At 43.7% G+C, this 19,607-nt stretch overlaps 1 protein-coding gene across 6 annotated transcripts in view; it reads left to right on the top strand.

Annotated features, from left to right (window-relative positions):
* The window catches only part of LOC120707122, a 40,796-nt gene that overhangs the window by 6,040 nt on the left and 15,149 nt on the right, over positions 1 to 19,607 (top strand). For all 6 annotated transcript variants that reach the window (XM_039991916.1, XM_039991915.1, XM_039991914.1 and 3 more), the window contains exon 10: positions 661 to 801. In XM_039991916.1, coding sequence (XP_039847850.1) covers positions 661 to 801 — 141 coding nt within the window. The remainder of the gene's footprint in view (positions 1 to 660; positions 802 to 19,607) is intronic.

Here is a 19,607-nt window from a genome sequence, read left to right as displayed (position 1 = left end):
ACAGGACTGGTAAGTTTTGGTCTGCTCAAATTAATAGCCAGGAGGTTGCTGTTTTATTCTTGTTTTCTGGACAGCTTGCTCATTCTTCCATAATAATGTAATTATAAAGTTGCTTAGATATTCAAAAGTGATTGTAATGCAGCACCAGAACAGGGATTTTAAAAAATGTTTCTGAAGGGTATTTGTGGCTATGATTTAGTACCATAACTTTCATAAATGTGACCTGGTAATGAAAGATAAAGGGTATCTCTTAATGCAATCAGTACCTGGTAATGAATGAGGATGACCAAAAGCTGGGTATGGGTATGGGCCGGTGTTTGAGCATCAGAGAAGAAATACAGTTAATATAAAAGATATGATCCCAAAGTCTACCAGAAATAGATGTGAAGATTAGTTATTTATGATTGCATTTTCTTAATCATAATCAATTTAATGGTGGCCCCTTTTCATGTTTTGTACAACTTGTAGCTTTCTATCCACACTTTTTCATCATAGTATTGGTGTATAGTTTGATATCACTTAGACTTTATACTGCTCGAGGAAGTTACTTTTACATTATGGTGACATATGCTAAACATCCATTTATTGTTATTGTTATTGAGTTCAGTCGACATTAATTGCACTAAAACTTCTTTTTCACTTCAATGATGCTTTTTTCAGAGATCGATTGTCTTGTCAAATTACATGTGTACAACTGTCGGAACTGTGGGGTCAGACACTGATATGTTTGAGCAGAAAATTGAATTTGTCGATAACTTGGACAAAAGATGCTTCTTGCAAGATCTTCTATGCAAGAAATCGGTGGGTGGTGTTTCACTATAGCATGCAAGAATACTGTACATTTCCTAGTTTCTATTGAAACTGTTTTGTTTTCGTGTTCAACATGTAGAGAATTGGGAAACCACCACAAACCCTAAGGAGGGGGGGGGGTTGACCTCTATTATATATTGCCGTATGGCTTGAAGTACAAGTAAACTCAATACAAGGAAATACAACAATATATCTCTAATACCCTCCCGTAGTCGTAGGCGGAGCTAGGCGAAGACCAAGACTAGACTTAAGTCAGCGTACAACTGGATTGGAAGTCCCTTAGTCATAATATCTGCATACTGATGAGAGGAAGGGACATGCAAGACACGAACTTCTCCCAAGGCCACCTTCTCACGAACAAAATGAATATCAATCTCTATGTGCTTCGTGCGACGATGGTGGACCGGATTAGCAGTCATATACACAACACTAACATTGTCACAGTAGACAATGGTAGCTTTGGCGAGAGGAAGATGAAGCTCCTGAAGTAATTGGGGCAGCCAACAACATTCAGCAACCACATGTGCAACTGCCCTGTATTCAGCCTCAGCACTGGAGCGAGAGACTGTAGTCTGGCGTTCGGAGGACCAAGACAAACACAGTAACCTGATGTCAAACGCCGAGAATCAGGAGAACGCCCAATCGGCATTAGAGTGTGCTGTAAGAGTCAACAGAGCCGACGCCTAAATGAAGTCCAGCGTCGAGAGTGCCCTTGAGCCCTTGACATAGCGCAAAATCCGCTTGACGACTGCAAGATGTGGCTCTTAGGGATCATGCATAAACAAGCAGACTTGCTGAAAAACATATGCCAAATCAGGACGAGTAAGAGTGAGATACTTATTAGGCATTGTATAGGTCTGTGTATTTGTATAGGCCCATATTGGACATGTACATCTTGTACTCCAAGCTATTGGCGCTATATAATGAAAGGTCCCCCCTCCCCCCCATTAGGGTGTGCGGTGTTTCCCCATCTCTCTACCTTTCTTCCGTCCCTGCAGCTAGGGTTTCCAACCCAGCTGTCAATTCCCCTCCCCCCTCCTCCCTCGCGCCGGGATCCCCCTGCGCCCACCCCCCAGCGACGCGCCCCTGATCTGTCGCCCGTCGCCACCCAGCCCTACGCCGCGCAAATCCTCCCTGGTCGTGCCGCGCCCTCTCTTTCACCAAGATGACGTCGACTGCTGTGACCTCCTCCACTACGTCGAGCTCCTCTAGCCCCTCCATCGGCTCCGGCGACTCTGCACCGCCCATCTTCATCCATCCGGCTGCTGCCGTTTGCGTGAAGACCCATGTCCCCTTCATGTTGGAGATGAACTCCAACTACTACAAGTGGGCGTCCTACTTCAAGGTGCTGTGCGGCAAGTTCGGTCTTCGCCCGCACATCGACGCCCCCGGCACCCCCACCCCGACGACCCCCAGTGGGTCATCGCTGACAACTGCGTCAAGAGTTGGCTCTTCAGCTCCGTCGGCGACTCCGTCCTCGACCTTTCCTTGGCCTGCGATGATCAAACTGCTCAACAGCTCTGGGCGGCCATCAGGGACCTCTTCACCGCCAACTAGGAGCCGCGCGCCGTCCTCCTCCTCGAGCAATTCCAAATGCTCACCCAGGGCGACTCCACCATCTCGGAGTACTGCCAGCGCATCAAGTTGAAGGCTGTTGAACTCCGCGCCGTCGGCAACCCTGTGGAGGGCCGCTCGCTCGTTCTCGCCATGCTGCGTGGGCTTCACCCTCGCTTCGCCAGCACTGTGGACGACATCAGCAACTCCACCGTGCTTCCGACATTCTCCCGTGCCCATGACATGCTCATCCACAAGGAGACCCGGCTGTCCAACGATGAGAAGACCATCGCCAACACCGCTCTCCTTGCCTTTACCGGCTCCGGCTGTACCAGCCCAGGCGGGTGCCGCTTGTAACGGCCCGGGTTTTTAAATAGCCAATTTAGGGTAATTAGAACCAAATTATGCATCATGTGCTTGAATTGCTTGAAAAAGGATCTTTTTGTAAATATAAAGGTTATATGTGTAATTATGATTTTATGCAAGGTCCTTTCTATAGTTAATTTGAATAGGGTGTGCAATTATAGCTTTTGTGGAGGGTGCTTTTGCAAAAATTCAGAGCATTTATTACATGGCAGCAAATTTTGCTTTTAAGTCTATGTTTAAAGTGAAAATACATTGAAAAAGACAAAGTTCCTGGAATTTAAAATTCTTTCCATGTTTTCAAACTTAGCTCTTGAATCTTTGATCAAATAAATTTTTGCACAACATCAAAGTTGTAGATCTTGAAAAATTGAACAACTTTCATGTTGGGCACTTTTTCATTTGAGCTCTATTTTAAAAGTTATCGCTGGTTTACAGATTGGTCCCTGGAGTTTTTGGAAATTTCGTTTGGGTCCATTTCCCCTTCCTCCAGCTCCTCTGCTCTCTCTCGCCGCCGACCGACGGCGCCACGCCGCTCTGGGCCGCCCTCCCGCGCCACCTCCTGCCTGCTAGCTTCCACGCGTCGTATAGAAGCTCCTCGACGCCCTCTTCTTCGCGCTGGACCTCCCCTCCCTTCGCCACGCCGCCCAGAAGCTCCTCGCGGCTGCCACCTCGCCGCCGCCGTGGCCCGACCAGGACAGAGCCCACTGCTCCTTTCTCTCACGCGCACCAGAACCAGGGGGCTCTCCTTGATCTTTTCCCCTCACTCTCTCGCTCTTTCCCTGCCCAGACGCCACAGACCGCCACCGCCGCTCTACCGAACGCCGGCGAGCCTCAAGCCGCCGTCGAGCCGCACCTCCACAGCTGCTCCGCCCAAATTAACCCCGCCAGTAGCTCCTACTTGGTCCCGCGCGGCTCACCCACCCTTTTCCCCCTCCAATCCTTCACCGGAGTGTTGTCTCCGCTGACGCCGACCACCACCGGCCGCCGGAGCCCGCGGACCCGCCACCATAGGCCATCCCGAGCCTTCCCGAAGCCACCTAGAGGTGCGCCTGGTCCCCCTCTTGCTTTCCCACCTCGATCCCCTCGCCGCCGGCGAGCCTAGCCGCCGGTAATGGCCGGCGCCCTTTCCCCTGTTCTCCTCTGCGGCTAAGGACCCCGTGTTAGAAGGAACAAAAGTTCCAGGGGGCTTTCTGCAAACCCCATGACTCATATGAATAGTAGCAGCAAGGGCCTCTTTGTAATTTTTGCTGAGAACTTTGAAATTCTATAGAAATTCCTAGGAAATTCAGAAAAAGGCAAATCTTGATGTTTTGGAATTCTCTTGAAGAGCTCTATGCAGTAGAATCATAATATGTTAGGCTTTAGTTGCAAGTTTTTGCTGTAGATTTTGTTTTGTGTTACTAGGTATATAAATACTTGTTCTTTAATCTTTTTCTTATCTGATGCTTGAAAGCTTGTATTGCTCTGAAATTTTTGTGGTAGTTGAATCATGTTACACTAGCTTTGCTATAAAAATTTCATGATCAGTTCTCTTGTGTAGCTATTTATTTGTTTTAATCCTTGTTTAATAGACTTTAATTATGGTAAATAGTTTCTGTTCTTGTTAAATCCTGAAAATATTCCTGAGTGTTCATCTGGAGTATATTAGCTTGACCAGGAAGTTTGAGCCTTAGTTCATGACTAGAACAGGAGCTAAAATTGAATCTCGCTAAACTGATGTTTGTTTTGTTTATTTTCTCAGAATTAATTCTGTGTAGATAAAATCATGAAAAATTCACAGTAAATAAATCATCTCTGTGTAGAACTCCTGTTAAATTTTGAGCTTCTGTTTGGCTCTAGTTTGATCTATATAATTCAATCTTGTACTAGGTGTTGCCTGCATAAATGATTTATTGTGATTAAATGGTTACATATCTTGGTATGATTTTTACAGGGTAGATTACTTTGTTCATGTTCTGTTTAGTGTAATTTTGGTAGATTTTATTACTATTTGTACTCTGAGTTGTTAATTTATTTACAAACCATGACTTAATCGTATAGGAAATCACCACCACTCATTTTATGAAGTTAGTTAACTTCTTTTGTGCTGTTGATCATGATGCCTTGTGTAGTTAATTTTGTTATTTAACTACTCTATAAACGATTGCCCATGTATGTTTATAATGTTGTTCTTGTATTACATATAGACACGACTGCCTTATCGGACGGGACGTACGAGCTGATCCCGGAATCTGTCGGAGGTGATCTCGAAGCTCAAGCGAACACTGCTGAACTAACTGAAGCCCCAGACCAAAGTTCGGAAGAGCCTAGAGCTGAAATAGTTAGCAACTACCGAGAAGGCAAGCCCCGGACATAACCTATATTTCAAATTATTATCATTTACTGTTATTATTTACTTGTGCATTTACAGTTCTTAGGATTTGAATTGAAACCCTAGATGCATGATCCTAGGAACCTATGTACTGAACACTAGACTCGAGATCGACTACTTGCTAAGCTTATAGGACCGGTAAAAGTCGAGTGATTGCCTGTCACTCGCGAGCTTTATAGGAATTGTTTGTTTACTTCTGTTATCAATATAAGGACGACGGACGGGGTTGTGATCGCTATCATGACTTTATGTGAGACCCCGTCTGTGTTGATGAACTTGCTAAGGTCGCGGGGTGTGGTAGCGGTGGTTAAGTTTTTGAAAGTACTAGCCACATGCCGTAAATATGGTACGCGGCAAGCCTAGTAGCCGATTGGACCGGGGAGTGGATATACCTTTCACTCTCTCTTTAGAGATAGGTTTTTAAATGTTACTGTTGATCAACACTACGACTTCAAGGGACAAGGGTGGACCGGGCACGGGTGGACCTTGGAGCCCTGTAGTCGGGGAGAGTGACCCTATCCACAAGCCGGAAAGAAAGGTCAACGGTTGCTTAGAAGTGACTCGACGGTGCTTCAAGCGTGTGTGCTAGGTTATCCTTGCAAGGTTGAATTTCGATTCAGAATCGTCCGCCTCTCACGATGAAATGATACTGCTTGATCCCTTTGCCACACAGAGTAATAAGAGCAACAATATTATTTATTAATCTTGATGTTTGCTTAGTTTTCTACCATGTTTGGATAGTAGTTGCTTACATAGAATGGTTAATCTACTAGAATCTTGAAAGCTAAAACTTGAAAGTAAGGATCTACGCTTTATTGCTTTTCAGCAAAAAGGAAAACCAGAGCCTCACAAACCTTGCATAGTCTAGCTATAGTGGGCTACTTATACCCGTTGACGGTTAAGTCTTGCTGAGTATTAGAATACTCAGCCTTGCTGTTGAAACCCTTTTTCAGGTACGAGTCTTGAGGACCAGGTCGCTAGTTTGACCTATCCCTGCTCTTTGCCTCCTGGCTGGTCCGTAGAGTGGGATTCGTCTTCGGCCGGCAATGACCATGGCGAGTGATACCTTGCTTGGGCTAGCTTGGTATACTTTTGCGACGTGTTGTAGCCATCGTTGTCTCTTTCCGCTGCTTTCAAACTCTGAAGTTAAAGTTATGGTTTGTATAACTGCTTTTTAAAGTTTGTACTTGTAATAATGTTTTAGAACTGGTTTGTAATCATTTTATGCCTGTGTTGTAAACTTGTGGTTGTAATATCTCTGTACTCGCCTTCGTGCGGGGTATGCTTGTTCGATCCGAGAACCGGTGGTTGTATCGGGACGTTACCCGACAGACCCAGAATTATTCCGTTTGAAGTGCGTTTGAGCTAATGTTGCCTTTATAGTGATGGCCTGCGCACTTGAGCCGGAATAATTTAGGCGGTTCTGCCACAGCTGGTATCAGAGCTGCAAGCATACACCGGAGATGTTGGAACCTTAAAAATTGGTTTTCTTATAAAATTGGAAGAACAAAGTATTTCGGAGAACTACGTTGGAATCGTTAAGGATTGTACATAGAACGTAAAGTCCTAGGGAATTTACGGGAATTACTAGGTGGTTAGTTATGTATGGTTTATGTTATCTGACTTCCAGCACTTTATATTTTGTCAAACCATACTCACAAGCAACTCTTAATTTTTGTAACGACGCACCTACGTGAGGTAAGATGGTAAGGATCCTCAGTCAGCTGAGGGAGTCTGACCTTCCCGTCGGTGATGCGAGCCGAACGCTGCCCTCAAGCAGTGGCTTACTTGAGGTGCTTCCAATATATCGACGATTAGTTGACTATATTGGAAGTAAAGTGTGCTCAGTCAGCTGAGGGAGTCTGACCTTCTCGTCGGCGATGCGAACCGAACGCTGTGCTCAAGCAGTGACCTACTCGAGCTGCTGCCAATATACCGATCTCGGTCGACTATATTGGGAGTAAAGGGACTCGTGAATACGCCACTAAGTAGCGTATGTTAACGTTGGCCATACGGCGGAAATTGTATGGCTGCCGCTTCTATAGTGAGCGGTACTGTATGAGAACGCTTTCATGGGTGCTGGCATGAAAGGTTCATTGGATTTATATATGTTCTGTCAATCTTGTGCAGGTACACTAACCACGATTCGATAAGATAAGAACGGTTAGAATGTATCGACTAGCTATATAGGGAGAGCCGTATTTATGTATGCCACCGTGCTAACTACGTAAGCCCAACGATAGTTGGCAATTGTTTATCTTGTGAGGACGGTCAGGACGTGCATGCATATTTGGTTGATGCTTGATTTGGTTCCTAGTATTTGAAGTTGTTACATAAGCTTTTTAAGGAATTTCTAGTATGAATCCTCATAGATAAGTGTTAGTGTGCTTAAATCATGAGTGAGTGAAATTTTGATTTTTGTAGCATACTTGTTAAATGCTTATGTTTCCTTGGATGAAAAAGATGGTTTTTAGTCATGCCTTCATCCGAAGCCCCATCTTGATGTCTAGTGATCTTTTCATTCCTTAGAATCTCAAATGATGAAACAGTACCACTTGGACTACCAGTTGGAAGATCATAATCCTTTCTACTTGCCAAATCTCTTCATTTGTGCATTTCTAGGCTGTTTGATGAATACTAAAAATGTTGCAAATTTTGTAACATGGGTGCTCATCAAATTTTAGCCTATTGAATCTGTGAGACTATATTTTTAGTCCAATCACAACTATGATCTCGGTTGATTAGCAGCGTAGCCCAGAACCCTGTCTATTCAATCACCGAAGATCTATCTAGAAATCTGCCTTTCTATTGTATCTGGGAAAAAACAAAATTAATTGGCCAAGTTTGTGACTTGATCTATAGTTGATCATGTGGAAAGTTTTGTTCGGAAACATGTTCTCTAGCTGCTATTAAATTTTCCTTAGTTAATGAAAGAATTACGCATTGCAGATGGTGCAAGGGACCCACAATGCTCCTGCAGGGTTGGGAAGTGCTTGTGTTAGCGGACAGCCACTACTGTCCAACCTGGCTGAACTCGTGGCTACTCAGACCAAACTACTCCAGCAACTTGCTCAGAGACAGCAAGAGATTTATCAACTCCTACAGCAGCAACACCAGCTAGGGGGTGGCTATAATGTTCCCCAACCTCTGGTTGCGGAATATCCAGAGCTCAATGAAGGAATAAAGGAGATGAGGGATGTTTACTTAGACTCCCTAACGCCACCATCGCGACCTCCGATGGAATTTAAGGCTCGCCAAGCAAAGCATCGGACTCTCAAGCATGACCCAAGCGACATAGACTTGACTGGATGGGAAATTACCTGCACGGACTTCATCCCACGTGGTGGTTCAGGCAAAATAAAACGTTGCTTCAATTGTGGGAATCCTAACCACTTCGCTCGACACTGCTCCCAGCCTAGACGACCGAAACGGGGTCAAGATTCTATGCAGAACAACAAAAATAAGGGCAAGAGACAGGCTAGTTTACAAGGAAGGGTTGGAGGCACCCCACTTGCCAATCTTCTTGAAGGTGCACCGGATATGATGGGTATATTCTCTATTCTCAAACCGTCTAGCCCATACTTTGCATTTAAAAAGGGAAATCTCATTACCCTCCTTGCTCGTATAACTCTCCTTGAAAACTAAAAAGAGTGGCAATCAAGAATACTAGAATAACACGCAGGATCCTTACTAGCATGGTTGTTGCATAGCCATTAATTAAACATGTGCATCATGGGGTTCAATTACAATTAACATCATATGCATCTGGGAAGGGTTTTGCATTTATCACCTAACCCTCCGTCTTTAATTCTAGCCATGCACATTATTTAGGTTGCTATATTTTTACCTTGTCGTGGTGTCTGTCACTGACCAATGGTGCCACGACGGGACCTAGGGCCTCGTGTGTGCTGCAGCCATACGTTTGTGCCACTAGAAGCGCGCTGGTATCTTGGTACGTGTAAGCAATACCCCGACAATCCATTTTTCGCAACCTGAATATTGTGTTAACTTGGGGTTTTGATTCGGCCAACAAAAACTGTGAGTTTTGGTATATCCTTCTGGGTCACTAACCAGCATTGCAATCATACATCTTGAGGATGCATCATTCTCATGGTCATCGAGCATATGCATCTCGCATCATAATGTTTAATTTAATCAACAGTTTGAGAAAGAATGTCCTTGAGCAAAAACTCACCTTGATATCTTTTCTATCTGGTTTCACCACCAAATTGAGACCTTGATTCTACCAGAACTTAGGTCCTCTCTTCTTTACAAAAATCCTACTATATGTCAGTACTAGAATAGTCCACCAGTCTTTTCCAGCCAACTTGCTGGTGATTGTGATCTCATATTTTATCCACCGACTCTTGCCGCAAAGAATGAAATCCTAGATCCTTTAGTGTGGAAAAAACAATTGATTAGTTCACACAATCGTACAGTAATTCCTCTCGCTCATAAATTCATACCTTGTTTCTTGAACTTTCTCTAAGTTCTCAATCCTTATCTACAAAAGATCATATCGTCAACATCAACCTTCTTTATTGTGACTTTGTCCTATTGGCTTTGATGGTTAGTCTACTCCTCTTCCCTTGAGAGTTTTTCGTTCGGAATCTCGGGACGAGATTCTTTTTAAGGGGGGTAGGCTGTAACGACCCGGGTTTTTAAATAGCCAATTTAGGGTAATTAGAACCAAATTATGCATCATGTGCTTGAATTGCTTGAAAAAGAATCTTTTTGTAAATATAAAGGTTATATGTGTAATTATGATTTTATGCAAGGTCCTTTCTATAGTTAATTTGAATAGGGTGTGCAATTATAGCTTTTGTGGAGGGTGCTTTTGCAAAAATTCAGAGCATTTATTACATGGCAGCAAATTTTGCTTTTAAGTCTATGTTTAAAGTGAAAATACATTGAAAAAGACAAAGTTCCTGGAATTTAAAATTCTTTCCATGTTTTCAAAATTAGCTCTTGAATCTTTGATCAAATAAATTTTTGCACAACATCAAAGTTGTAGATCTTGAAAAATTGAACAACTTTCATGTTGGGCACTTTTTCATTTGAGCTCTATTTTAAAAGTTATCGCTGGTTTACAGATTGGTCCCTGGAGTTTTTGGAAATTTCGTTTGGGTCCATTTCCCCTTCCTCCAGCTCCTCTGCTCTCTCTCGCCGCCGACCGACGGCGTCACGCCGCTCTAGGCCGCCCTCCCGCGCCACCTCCTGCCTGCTAGCTTCCACGCGTCGTATAGAAGCTCCTCGACGCCCTCTTCTTCGCGCTGGACCTCCCCTCCCTTCGCCACGCCACCCAGAAGCTCCTCGCGGCTGCCACCTCGCCGCCGCCGTGGCCCGGCCAGGACAGAGCCCGCTGCTCCTTTCTCTCGCGCACACCAGAACCAGGGGGCTCTCCTTGATCTTTTCCCCTCACTCTCTCGCTCTTTCCCTGCCCAGACGCCACAGACCGCCACCGCCGCTCTACCGAACGCCGGCGAGCCTCAAGCCGCCGTCGAGCCACACCTCCACAGCCGCTCCGCCCAAATTAACCCCGCCAGTAGCTCCTACTTGGTCCCGCGCGGCTCACCCACCCTTTTCCCCCCTCCAATCCTTCACCGGAGCGTCGTCTCCGCTGACGCCGACCACCACCGGCCGCCGGAGCCCGCGGACCCGCCGCCATAGGCCATCCCGAGCCTTCCCGAAGCCACCTAGAGGTGCGCCTGGTCCCCCTCTTGCTTTCCCACCTCGATCCCCTCGCCGCCGGCGAGCCTAGCCGCCGGTAATGGCCGGCGCCCTTTCCCCTGTTCTCCTCTGCGGCTAAGGACCCCGTGTTAGAAGGAACAAAAGTTCCAGGGGGCTTTCTGCAAACCCCATGACTCATATGAATAGTAGCAGCAAGGGTCCCTTTGTAATTTTTGCTGAGAACTTTGAAATTCTATAGAAATTCCTAGGAAATTCAGAAAAAGGCAAATCTTGATGTTTTGGAATTCTCTTGAAGAGCTCTATGCAGTAGAACCATAATATGTTAGGCTTTAGTTGCAAGTTTTTGCTGTAGATTTTGTTTTGTGTTACTAGGTATATAAATACTTGTTCTTTAATCTTTTTCTTATCTGATGCTTGAAAGCTTGTATTGCTCTGAAATTTTTGTGGTAGTTGAATCATGTTACACTAGCTTTACTATAAAAATTTCATGATCAGTTCTCTTGTGTAGCTATTTATTTGTTTTAATCCTTGTTTAATAGACTTTAATTATGGTAAATAGTTTCTGTTCTTGTTAAATCCTGAAAATATTCCTGAGTGTTCATCTGGAGTATATTAGCTTGACCAGGAAGTTTGAGCCTTAGTTCATGACTAGAACAGGAGCTAAAATTGAATCTCGCTAAACTGATGTTTGTTTTGTTTATTTTCTCAGAATTAATTCTGTGTAGATAAAATCATGAAAAATTCACAGTAAATAAATCATCTCTGTGTAGAACTCCTGTTAAATTTTGAGCTTCTGTTTGTCTCTAGTTTGATCTGTATAATTCAATCTTGTACTAGGTGTTGCCTGCATAAATGATTTATTGTGATTAAATGGTTACATATCTTGGCATGATTTTTACAGGGTAGATTACTTTGTTCATGTTCTGTTTAGTGTAATTTTGGTAGATTTTATTACTATTTGTACTCTGAGTTGTTAATTTATTTACAAACCATGACTTAATCGTATAGGAAATCACCACCACTCATTTTATGAAGTTAGTTAACTTCTTTTGTGCTGTTGATCATGATGCCTTGTGTAGTTAATTTTGTTATTTAACTACTCTATAAACGATTGCCCATGTATGTTTATAATGTTGTTCTTGCATTACATATAGACACGACTGCCTTATCGGACGGGACGTACGAGCTGATCCCGGAATCTGTCGGAGGTGATCTCGAAGCTCAAGCGAACACTGCTGAACTAACTGAAGCCCCAGACCAAAGTTCGGAAGAGCCTAGAGCTGAAATAGTTAGCAACTACCGAGAAGGCAAGCCCCGGACATAACCTATATTTCAAATTATTATCATTTACTATTATTATTTACTTGTGCATTTACAGTTCTTAGGATTTGAATTGAAACCCTAGATGCATGATCCTAGGAACCTATGTACTGAACACTAGACTCGAGATCGACTACTTGCTAAGCTTATAGGACCGGTAAAAGTCGAGTGATTGCCTGTCACTCGCGAGCTTTATAGGAATTGTTTGTTTACTTCTGTTATCAATATAAGGACGACGGACGGGGTTGTGATCGCTATCATGACTTTATGTGAGACCCCGTATGTGTTGATGAACTTGCTAAGGTCGCGGGGTGTGGTAGCGGTGGTTAAGTTTTTGAAAGTACTAGCCACATGCCGTAAATATGGTACGCGGCAAGTCTAGTAGCCGATTGGACCGGGGAGTGGATATACCTTTCACTCTCTCTTTAGAGATAGGTTTTTAAATGTTACTGTTGATCAACACTACGACTTCAAGGGACAAGGGTGGACCGGGCACGGGTGGACCTTGGAGCCCTGTAGTCGGGGAGAGTGACCCTATCCACAAGCCGGAAAGAAAGGTCAACGGTTGCTTAGAAGTGACTCGACGGTGCTTCAAGCGTGTGTGCTAGGTTATCCTTGCAAGGTTGAATTTCGATTCAGAATCGTCCGCCTCTCACGATGAAATGATACTGCTTGATCCCTTTGCCACACAGAGTAATAAGAGCAACAATATTATTTATTAATCTTGATGTTTGCTTAGTTTTCTACCATGTTTGGATAGTAGTTGCTTACATAGAATGATTAATCTACTAGAATCTTGAAAGCTAAAACTTGAAAGTAAGGATCTACTCTTTATTGCTTTTCAGCAAAAAGGAAAACCAGAGCCTCACAAACCTTGCATAGTCTAGCTATAGTGGGCTACTTATACCCGTTGACGGTTAAGTCTTGCTGAGTATTAGAATACTCAGCCTTGCTGTTGAAACCCTTTTTCAGGTACGAGTCTTGAGGACCAGGTCGCTAGTTTGACCTATCCCTGCTCTTTGCCTCCTGGCTGGTCCGTAGAGTGGGATTCGTCTTCGGCCGGCAATGACCATGGCGAGTGATACCTTGCTTGGGCTAGCTTGGTATACTTTTGCGACGTGTTGTAGCCATCGTTGTCTCTTTCCGCTGCTTTCAAACTCTGAAGTTAAAGTTATGGTTTGTATAACTGCTTTTTAAAGTTTGTACTTGTAATAATGTTTTAGAACTGGTTTGTAATCATTTTATGCCTGTGTTGTAAACTTGTGGTTGTAATATCTCTGGACTCGCCTTCGTGCGGGGTATGCTTGTTCGATCCGAGAACCGGTGGTTGTATCGGGACGTTACCCGACAGACCCAGAATTATTCCGTTTGAAGTGCGTTTGAGCTAATGTTGCCTTTATAGTGATGGCCTGCGCACTTGAGCCGGAATAATTTAGGCGGTTCTGCCACAGCTGGTATCAGAGCTGCAAGCATACACCGGAGATGTTGGAACCTTAAAAATTGGTTTTCTTATAAAATTGGAAGAACAAAGTATTTCGGAGAACTACGTTGGAATCGTTAAGGATTGTACATAGAACGTAAAGTCCTAGGGAATTTACGGGAATTACTAGGTGGTTAGTTATGTATGGTTTATGTTATCTGACTTCCAGCACTTTACATTTTGTCAAACCATACTCACAAGCAACTCTTAATTTTTGTAACGACGCACCTACGTGAGGTAAGATGGTAAGGATCCTCAGTCAGCTGAGGGAGTCTGACCTTCCCGTCGGTGATGCGAGCCGAACGCTGCCCTCAAGCAGTGGCTTACTTGAGGTGCTTCCAATATATCGACGATTAGTTGACTATATTGGAAGTAAAGTGTGCTCAGTCAGCTGAGGGAGTCTGACCTTCTCGTCGGCGATGCGAACCGAACGCTGTGCTCAAGCAGTGACCTACTCGAGCTGCTGCCAATATACCGATCTCGGTCGACTATATTGGGAGTAAAGGGACTCGTGAATACGCCACTAAGTAGCGTATGTTAACGTTGGCCATACGGCGGAAATTGTATGGCTGCCGCTTCTATAGTGAGCGGTACTGTATGAGAACGCTTTCATGGGTGCTGGCATGAAAGGTTCATTGGATTTATATATGTTCTGTCAATCTTGTGCAGGTACACTAACCACGATTCGATAAGATAAGAACGGTTAGAATGTATCGACTAGCTATATAGGGAGAGCCGTATTTATGTATGCCACCGTGCTAACTACGTAAGCCCAACGATAGTTGGCAATTGTTTATCTTGTGAGGACGGTCAGGACGTGCATCCATATTTGGTTGATGCTTGATTTGGTTCCTAGTATTTGAAGTTGTTACATAAGCTTTTTAAGGAATTTCTAGTATGAATCCTCATAGATAAGTGTTAGTGTGCTTAAATCATGAGTGAGTGAAATTTTGATTTTTGTAGCATACTTGTTAAATGCTTATGTTTCCTTGGATGAAAAAGATGGTTTTTAGTCATGCCTTCATCCGAAGCCCCATCTTGATGTCTAGTGATCTTTTCATTCCTTAGAATCTCAAATGATGAAACAGTACCACTTGGACTACCAGTTGGAAGATCATAATCCTTTCTACTTGCCAAATCTCTTCATTTGTGCATTTCTAGGCTGTTTGATGAATACTAAAAATGTTGCAAATTTTGTAACATGGGTGCTCATCAAATTTTAGCCTATTGAATCTATGAGACTATATTTTTAGTCCAATCACAACTATGATCTCGGTTGATTAGCAGCGTAGCCCAGAACCCTGTCTATTCAATCACCGAAGATCTATCTAGAAATCTGCCTTTCTATTGTATCTGGGAAAAAACAAAATTAATTGGCCAAGTTTGTGACTTGATCTATAGTTGATCATGTGGAAAGTTTTGTTCGGAAACATGTTCTCTAGCTGCTATTAAATTTTCCTTAGTTAATGAAAGAATTACGCATTGCAGATGGTGCAAGGGACCCACAATGCTCCTGCAGGGTTGGGAAGTGCTTGTGTTAGCGGACAGCCACTACTGTCCAACCTGGCTGAACTCGTGGCTACTCAGACCAAACTACTCCAGCAACTTGCTCAGAGACAGCAAGAGATTTATCAACTCCTACAGCAGCAACACTAGCTAGGGGGTGGCTATAATGTTCCCCAACCTCTGGTTGCGGAATATCCAGAGCTCAATGAAGGAATAAAGGAGATGAGGGATGTTTACTTAGACTCCCTAACGCCACCATCGCGACCTCCGATGGAATTTAAGGCTCGCCAAGCAAAGCATCGGACTCTCAAGCATGACCCAAGCGACATAGACTTGACTGGATGGGAAATTACCTGCACGGACTTCATCCCATGTGGTGGTTCAGGCAAAATAAAACGTTGCTTCAATTGTGGGAATCCTAACCACTTCGCTCGACACTGCTCCCAGCCTAGACGACCGAAACGGGGTCAAGATTCTATGCAGAACAACAAAAATAAGGGCAAGAGACAGGCTAGTTTACAAGGAAGGGTTGGAGGCACCCCACTTGCCAATCTTCTTGAAGGTGCACCGGATATGATGGGTATATTCTCTATTCTCAAACCGTCTAGCCCATACTTTGCATTTAAAAAGGGAAATCTCATTACCCTCCTTGCTCGTATAACTCTCCTTGAAAACTAAAAAGAGTGGCAATCAAGAATACTAGAATAACACGCAGGATCCTTACTAGCATGGTTGTTGCATAGCCATTAATTAAACATGTGCATCATGGGGTTCAATTACAATTAACATCATATGCATCTGGGAAGGGTTTTGCGTTTATCACCTAACCCTCCGTCTTTAATTCTAGCCATGCACATTATTTAGGTTGCTATATTTTTACCTTGTCGTGGTGTCTGTCACTGACCAATGGTGCCACGACGGGACCTAGGGCCTCGTGTGTGCTGCAGCCATACGTTTGTGCCACTAGAAGCGCGCTGGTATCTTGGTACGTGTAAGCAATACCCCGACAATCCATTTTTCGCAACCTGAATATTGTGTTAACTTGGGGTTTTGATTCGGCCAACAAAAACTGTGAGTTTTGGTATATCCTTCTGGGTCACTAACCAGCATTGCAATCATACATCTTGAGGATGCATCATTCTCATGGTCATCGAGCATATGCATCTCGCATCATAATGTTTAATTTAATCAACAGTTTGAGAAAGAATGTCCTTGAGCAAAAACTCACCTTGATATCTTTTCTATCTGGTTTCACCACCAAATTGAGACCTTGATTCTACCAGAACTTAGGTCCTCTCTTCTTTACAAAAATCCTACTATATGTCAGTACTAGAATAGTCCACCAGTCTTTTCCAGCCAACTTGCTGGTGATTGTGATCTCATATTTTATCCACCGACTCTTGCCGCAAAGAATGAAATCCTAGATCCTTTAGTGTGGAAAAAACAATTGATTAGTTCACACAATCGTACAGTAATTCCTCTCGCTCATAAATTCATACCTTGTTTCTTGAACTTTCTCTAAGTTCTCAATCCTTATCTACAAAAGATCATATCGTCAACATCAACCTTCTTTATTGTGACTTTGTCCTATTGGCTTTGATGGTTAGTCTACTCCTCTTCCCTTGAGAGTTTTTCGTTCGGAATCTCGGGACGAGATTCTTTTTAAGGGGGGTAGGCTGTAACGGCCCGGGTTTTTAAATACCAATTTAGGGTAATTAGAACCAAATTATGCATCATGTGCTTGAATTGCTTGAAAAAGAATCTTTTTGTAAATATAAAGGTTATATGTGTAATTATGATTTTATGCAAGGTCCTTTCTATAGTAAATTTGAATAGGGTGTGCAATTATAGCTTTTGTGGAGGGTGCTTTTGCAAAAATTCAGAGCATTTATTACATGGCAGCAAATTTTGCTTTTAAGTCTATGTTTAAAGTGAAAATACATTGAAAAAGACAAAGTTCCTGGAATTTAAAATTCTTTCCATGTTTTCAAAATTAGCTCTTGAATCTTTGATCAAATAAATTTTTGCACAACATCAAAGTTGTAGATCTTGAAAAATTGAACAACTTTCATGTTGGGCACTTTTTCATTTGAGCTCTATTTTAAAAGTTATCGCTGGTTTACAGATTGGTCCCTGGAGTTTTTGGAAATTTCGTTTGGGTCCATTTCCCCTTCCTCCAGCTCCTCTGCTCTCTCTCGCCGCCGACCGACGGCGCCACGCCGCTCTGGGCCGCCCTCCCACGCCACCTCCTGCCTGCTAGCTTCCACGCGTCGTATAGAAGCTCCTCGACGCCCTCTTCTTCGCGCTGGACCTCCCCTCCCTTCGCCACGCCACCCAGAAGCTCCTCGCGGCTGCCACCTCGCCGCCGCCGTGGCCCGGCCAGGACAGAGCCCGCTGCTCCTTTCTCTCGCGCGCACCAGAACCAGGGGGCTCTCCTTGATCTTTTCCCCTCACTCTCTCGCTCTTTCCCTGCCCAGACGCCACAGACCGCCACCGCCGCTCTACCGAACGCCGACGAGCCTCAAGCCGCCGTCGAGCCACACCTCCACAGCCGCTCCGCCCAAATTAACCCCGCCAGTAGCTCCTACTTGGTCCCGCGCGGCTCACCCACCCTTTTCCCCCTCCAATCCTTCACCGGAGCGTCGTCTCCGCTGACGCCGACCACCACCGGCCGCCGGAGCCCGCGGACCCGCCGCCATAGGCCATCCCGAGCCTTCCCGAAGCCACCTAGAGGTGCGCCTGGTCCCCCTCTTGCTTTCCCACCTCGATCCCCTCGCCGCCTGCGAGCCTAGCCGCCGGTAATGGCCGGCGCCCTTTCCCCTGTTCTCCTCTGCGGCTAAGGACCCCGTGTTAGAAGGAACAAAAGTTCCAGGGGGCTTTCTGCAAACCCCATGACTCATATGAATAGTAGCAGCAAGGGTCCCTTTGTAATTTTTGCTGAGAACTTTGAAATTCTATAGAAATTCCTAGGAAATTCAGAAAAAGGCAAATCTTGATGTTTTGGAATTCTCTTGAAGAGCTCTATGCAGTAGAACCATAATATGTTAGGCTTTAGTTGCAAGTTTTTGCTGTAGATTTTGTTTTGTGTTACTAGGTATATAAATACTTGTTCTTTAATCTTTTTCTTATCTGATGCTTGAAAGCTTGTATTGCTCTAAAATTTTTGTGGTAGTTGAATCATGTTACACTAGCTTTACTATAAAAATTTCATGATCAGTTCTCTTGTGTAGCTATTTATTTGTTTTAATCCTTGTTTAATAGACTTTAATTATGGTAAATAGTTTCTGTTCTTGTTAAATCCTGAAAATATTCCTGAGTGTTCATCTGGAGTATATTAGCTTGACCAGGAAGTTTGAGCCTTAGTTCATGACTAGAACAGGAGCTAAAATTGAATCTCGCTAAACTGATGTTTGTTTTGTTTATTTTCTCAGAATTAATTCTGTGTAGATAAAATCATGAAAAATTCACAGTAAATAAATCATCTCTGTGTAGAACTCCTGTTAAATTTTGAGCTTCTGTTTGTCTCTAGTTTGATCTGTATAATTCAATCTTGTACTAGGTGTTGCCTGAATAAATGATTTATTGTGATTAAATGGTTACATATCTTGGCATGATTTTTACAGGGTAGATTACTTTGTTCATGTTCTGTTTAGTGTAATTTTGGTAGATTTTATTACTATTTGTACTCTGAGTTGTTAATTTATTTACAAACCATGACTTAATCGTATAGGAAATCACCACCACTCATTTTATGAAGTTAGTTAACTTCTTTTGTGCTGTTGATCATGATGCCTTGTGTAGTTAATTTTGTTATTTAACTACTCTATAAACGATTGCCCATGTATGTTTATAATGTTGTTCTTGCATTACATATAGACACGACTGCCTTATCGGACGGGACGTACGAGCTGATCCCGGAATCTGTCGGAGGTGATCTCGAAGCTCAAGCGAACACTGCTGAACTAACTGAAGCCCCAGACCAAAGTTCGGAAGAGCCTAGAGCTGAAATAGTTAGCAACTACCGAGAAGGCAAGCCCCGGACATAACCTATATTTCAAATTATTATCATTTACTATTATTATTTACTTGTGCATTTACAGTTCTTAGGATTTGAATTGAAACCCTAGATGCATGATCCTAGGAACCTATGTACTGAACACTAGACTCGAGATCGACTACTTGCTAAGCTTATAGGACCAGTAAAAGTCGAGTGATTGCCTGTCACTCGCGAGCTTTATAGGAATTGTTTGTTTACTTCTGTTATCAATATAAGGACGACGGACGGGGTTGTGATCGCTATCATGACTTTATGTGAGACCCCGTATGTGTTGATGAACTTGCTAAGGTCGCGGGGTGTGGTAGCGGTGGTTAAGTTTTTGAAAGTACTAGCCACATGCCGTAAATATGGTACGCGGCAAGCCTAGTAGCCGATTGGACCGGGGAGTGGATATACCTTTCACTCTCTCTTTAGAGATAGGTTTTTAAATGTTACTGTTGATCAACACTACG

Source organism: Panicum virgatum, chromosome 5K (assembly GCF_016808335.1).
Source record: "Panicum virgatum strain AP13 chromosome 5K, P.virgatum_v5, whole genome shotgun sequence".
NCBI classification, from domain to species: domain Eukaryota; kingdom Viridiplantae; phylum Streptophyta; class Magnoliopsida; order Poales; family Poaceae; genus Panicum; species Panicum virgatum.
The sequence above is the reverse complement of the archived record's forward strand: the minus strand, read 5'-3'. Positions and strand labels throughout refer to the sequence as shown.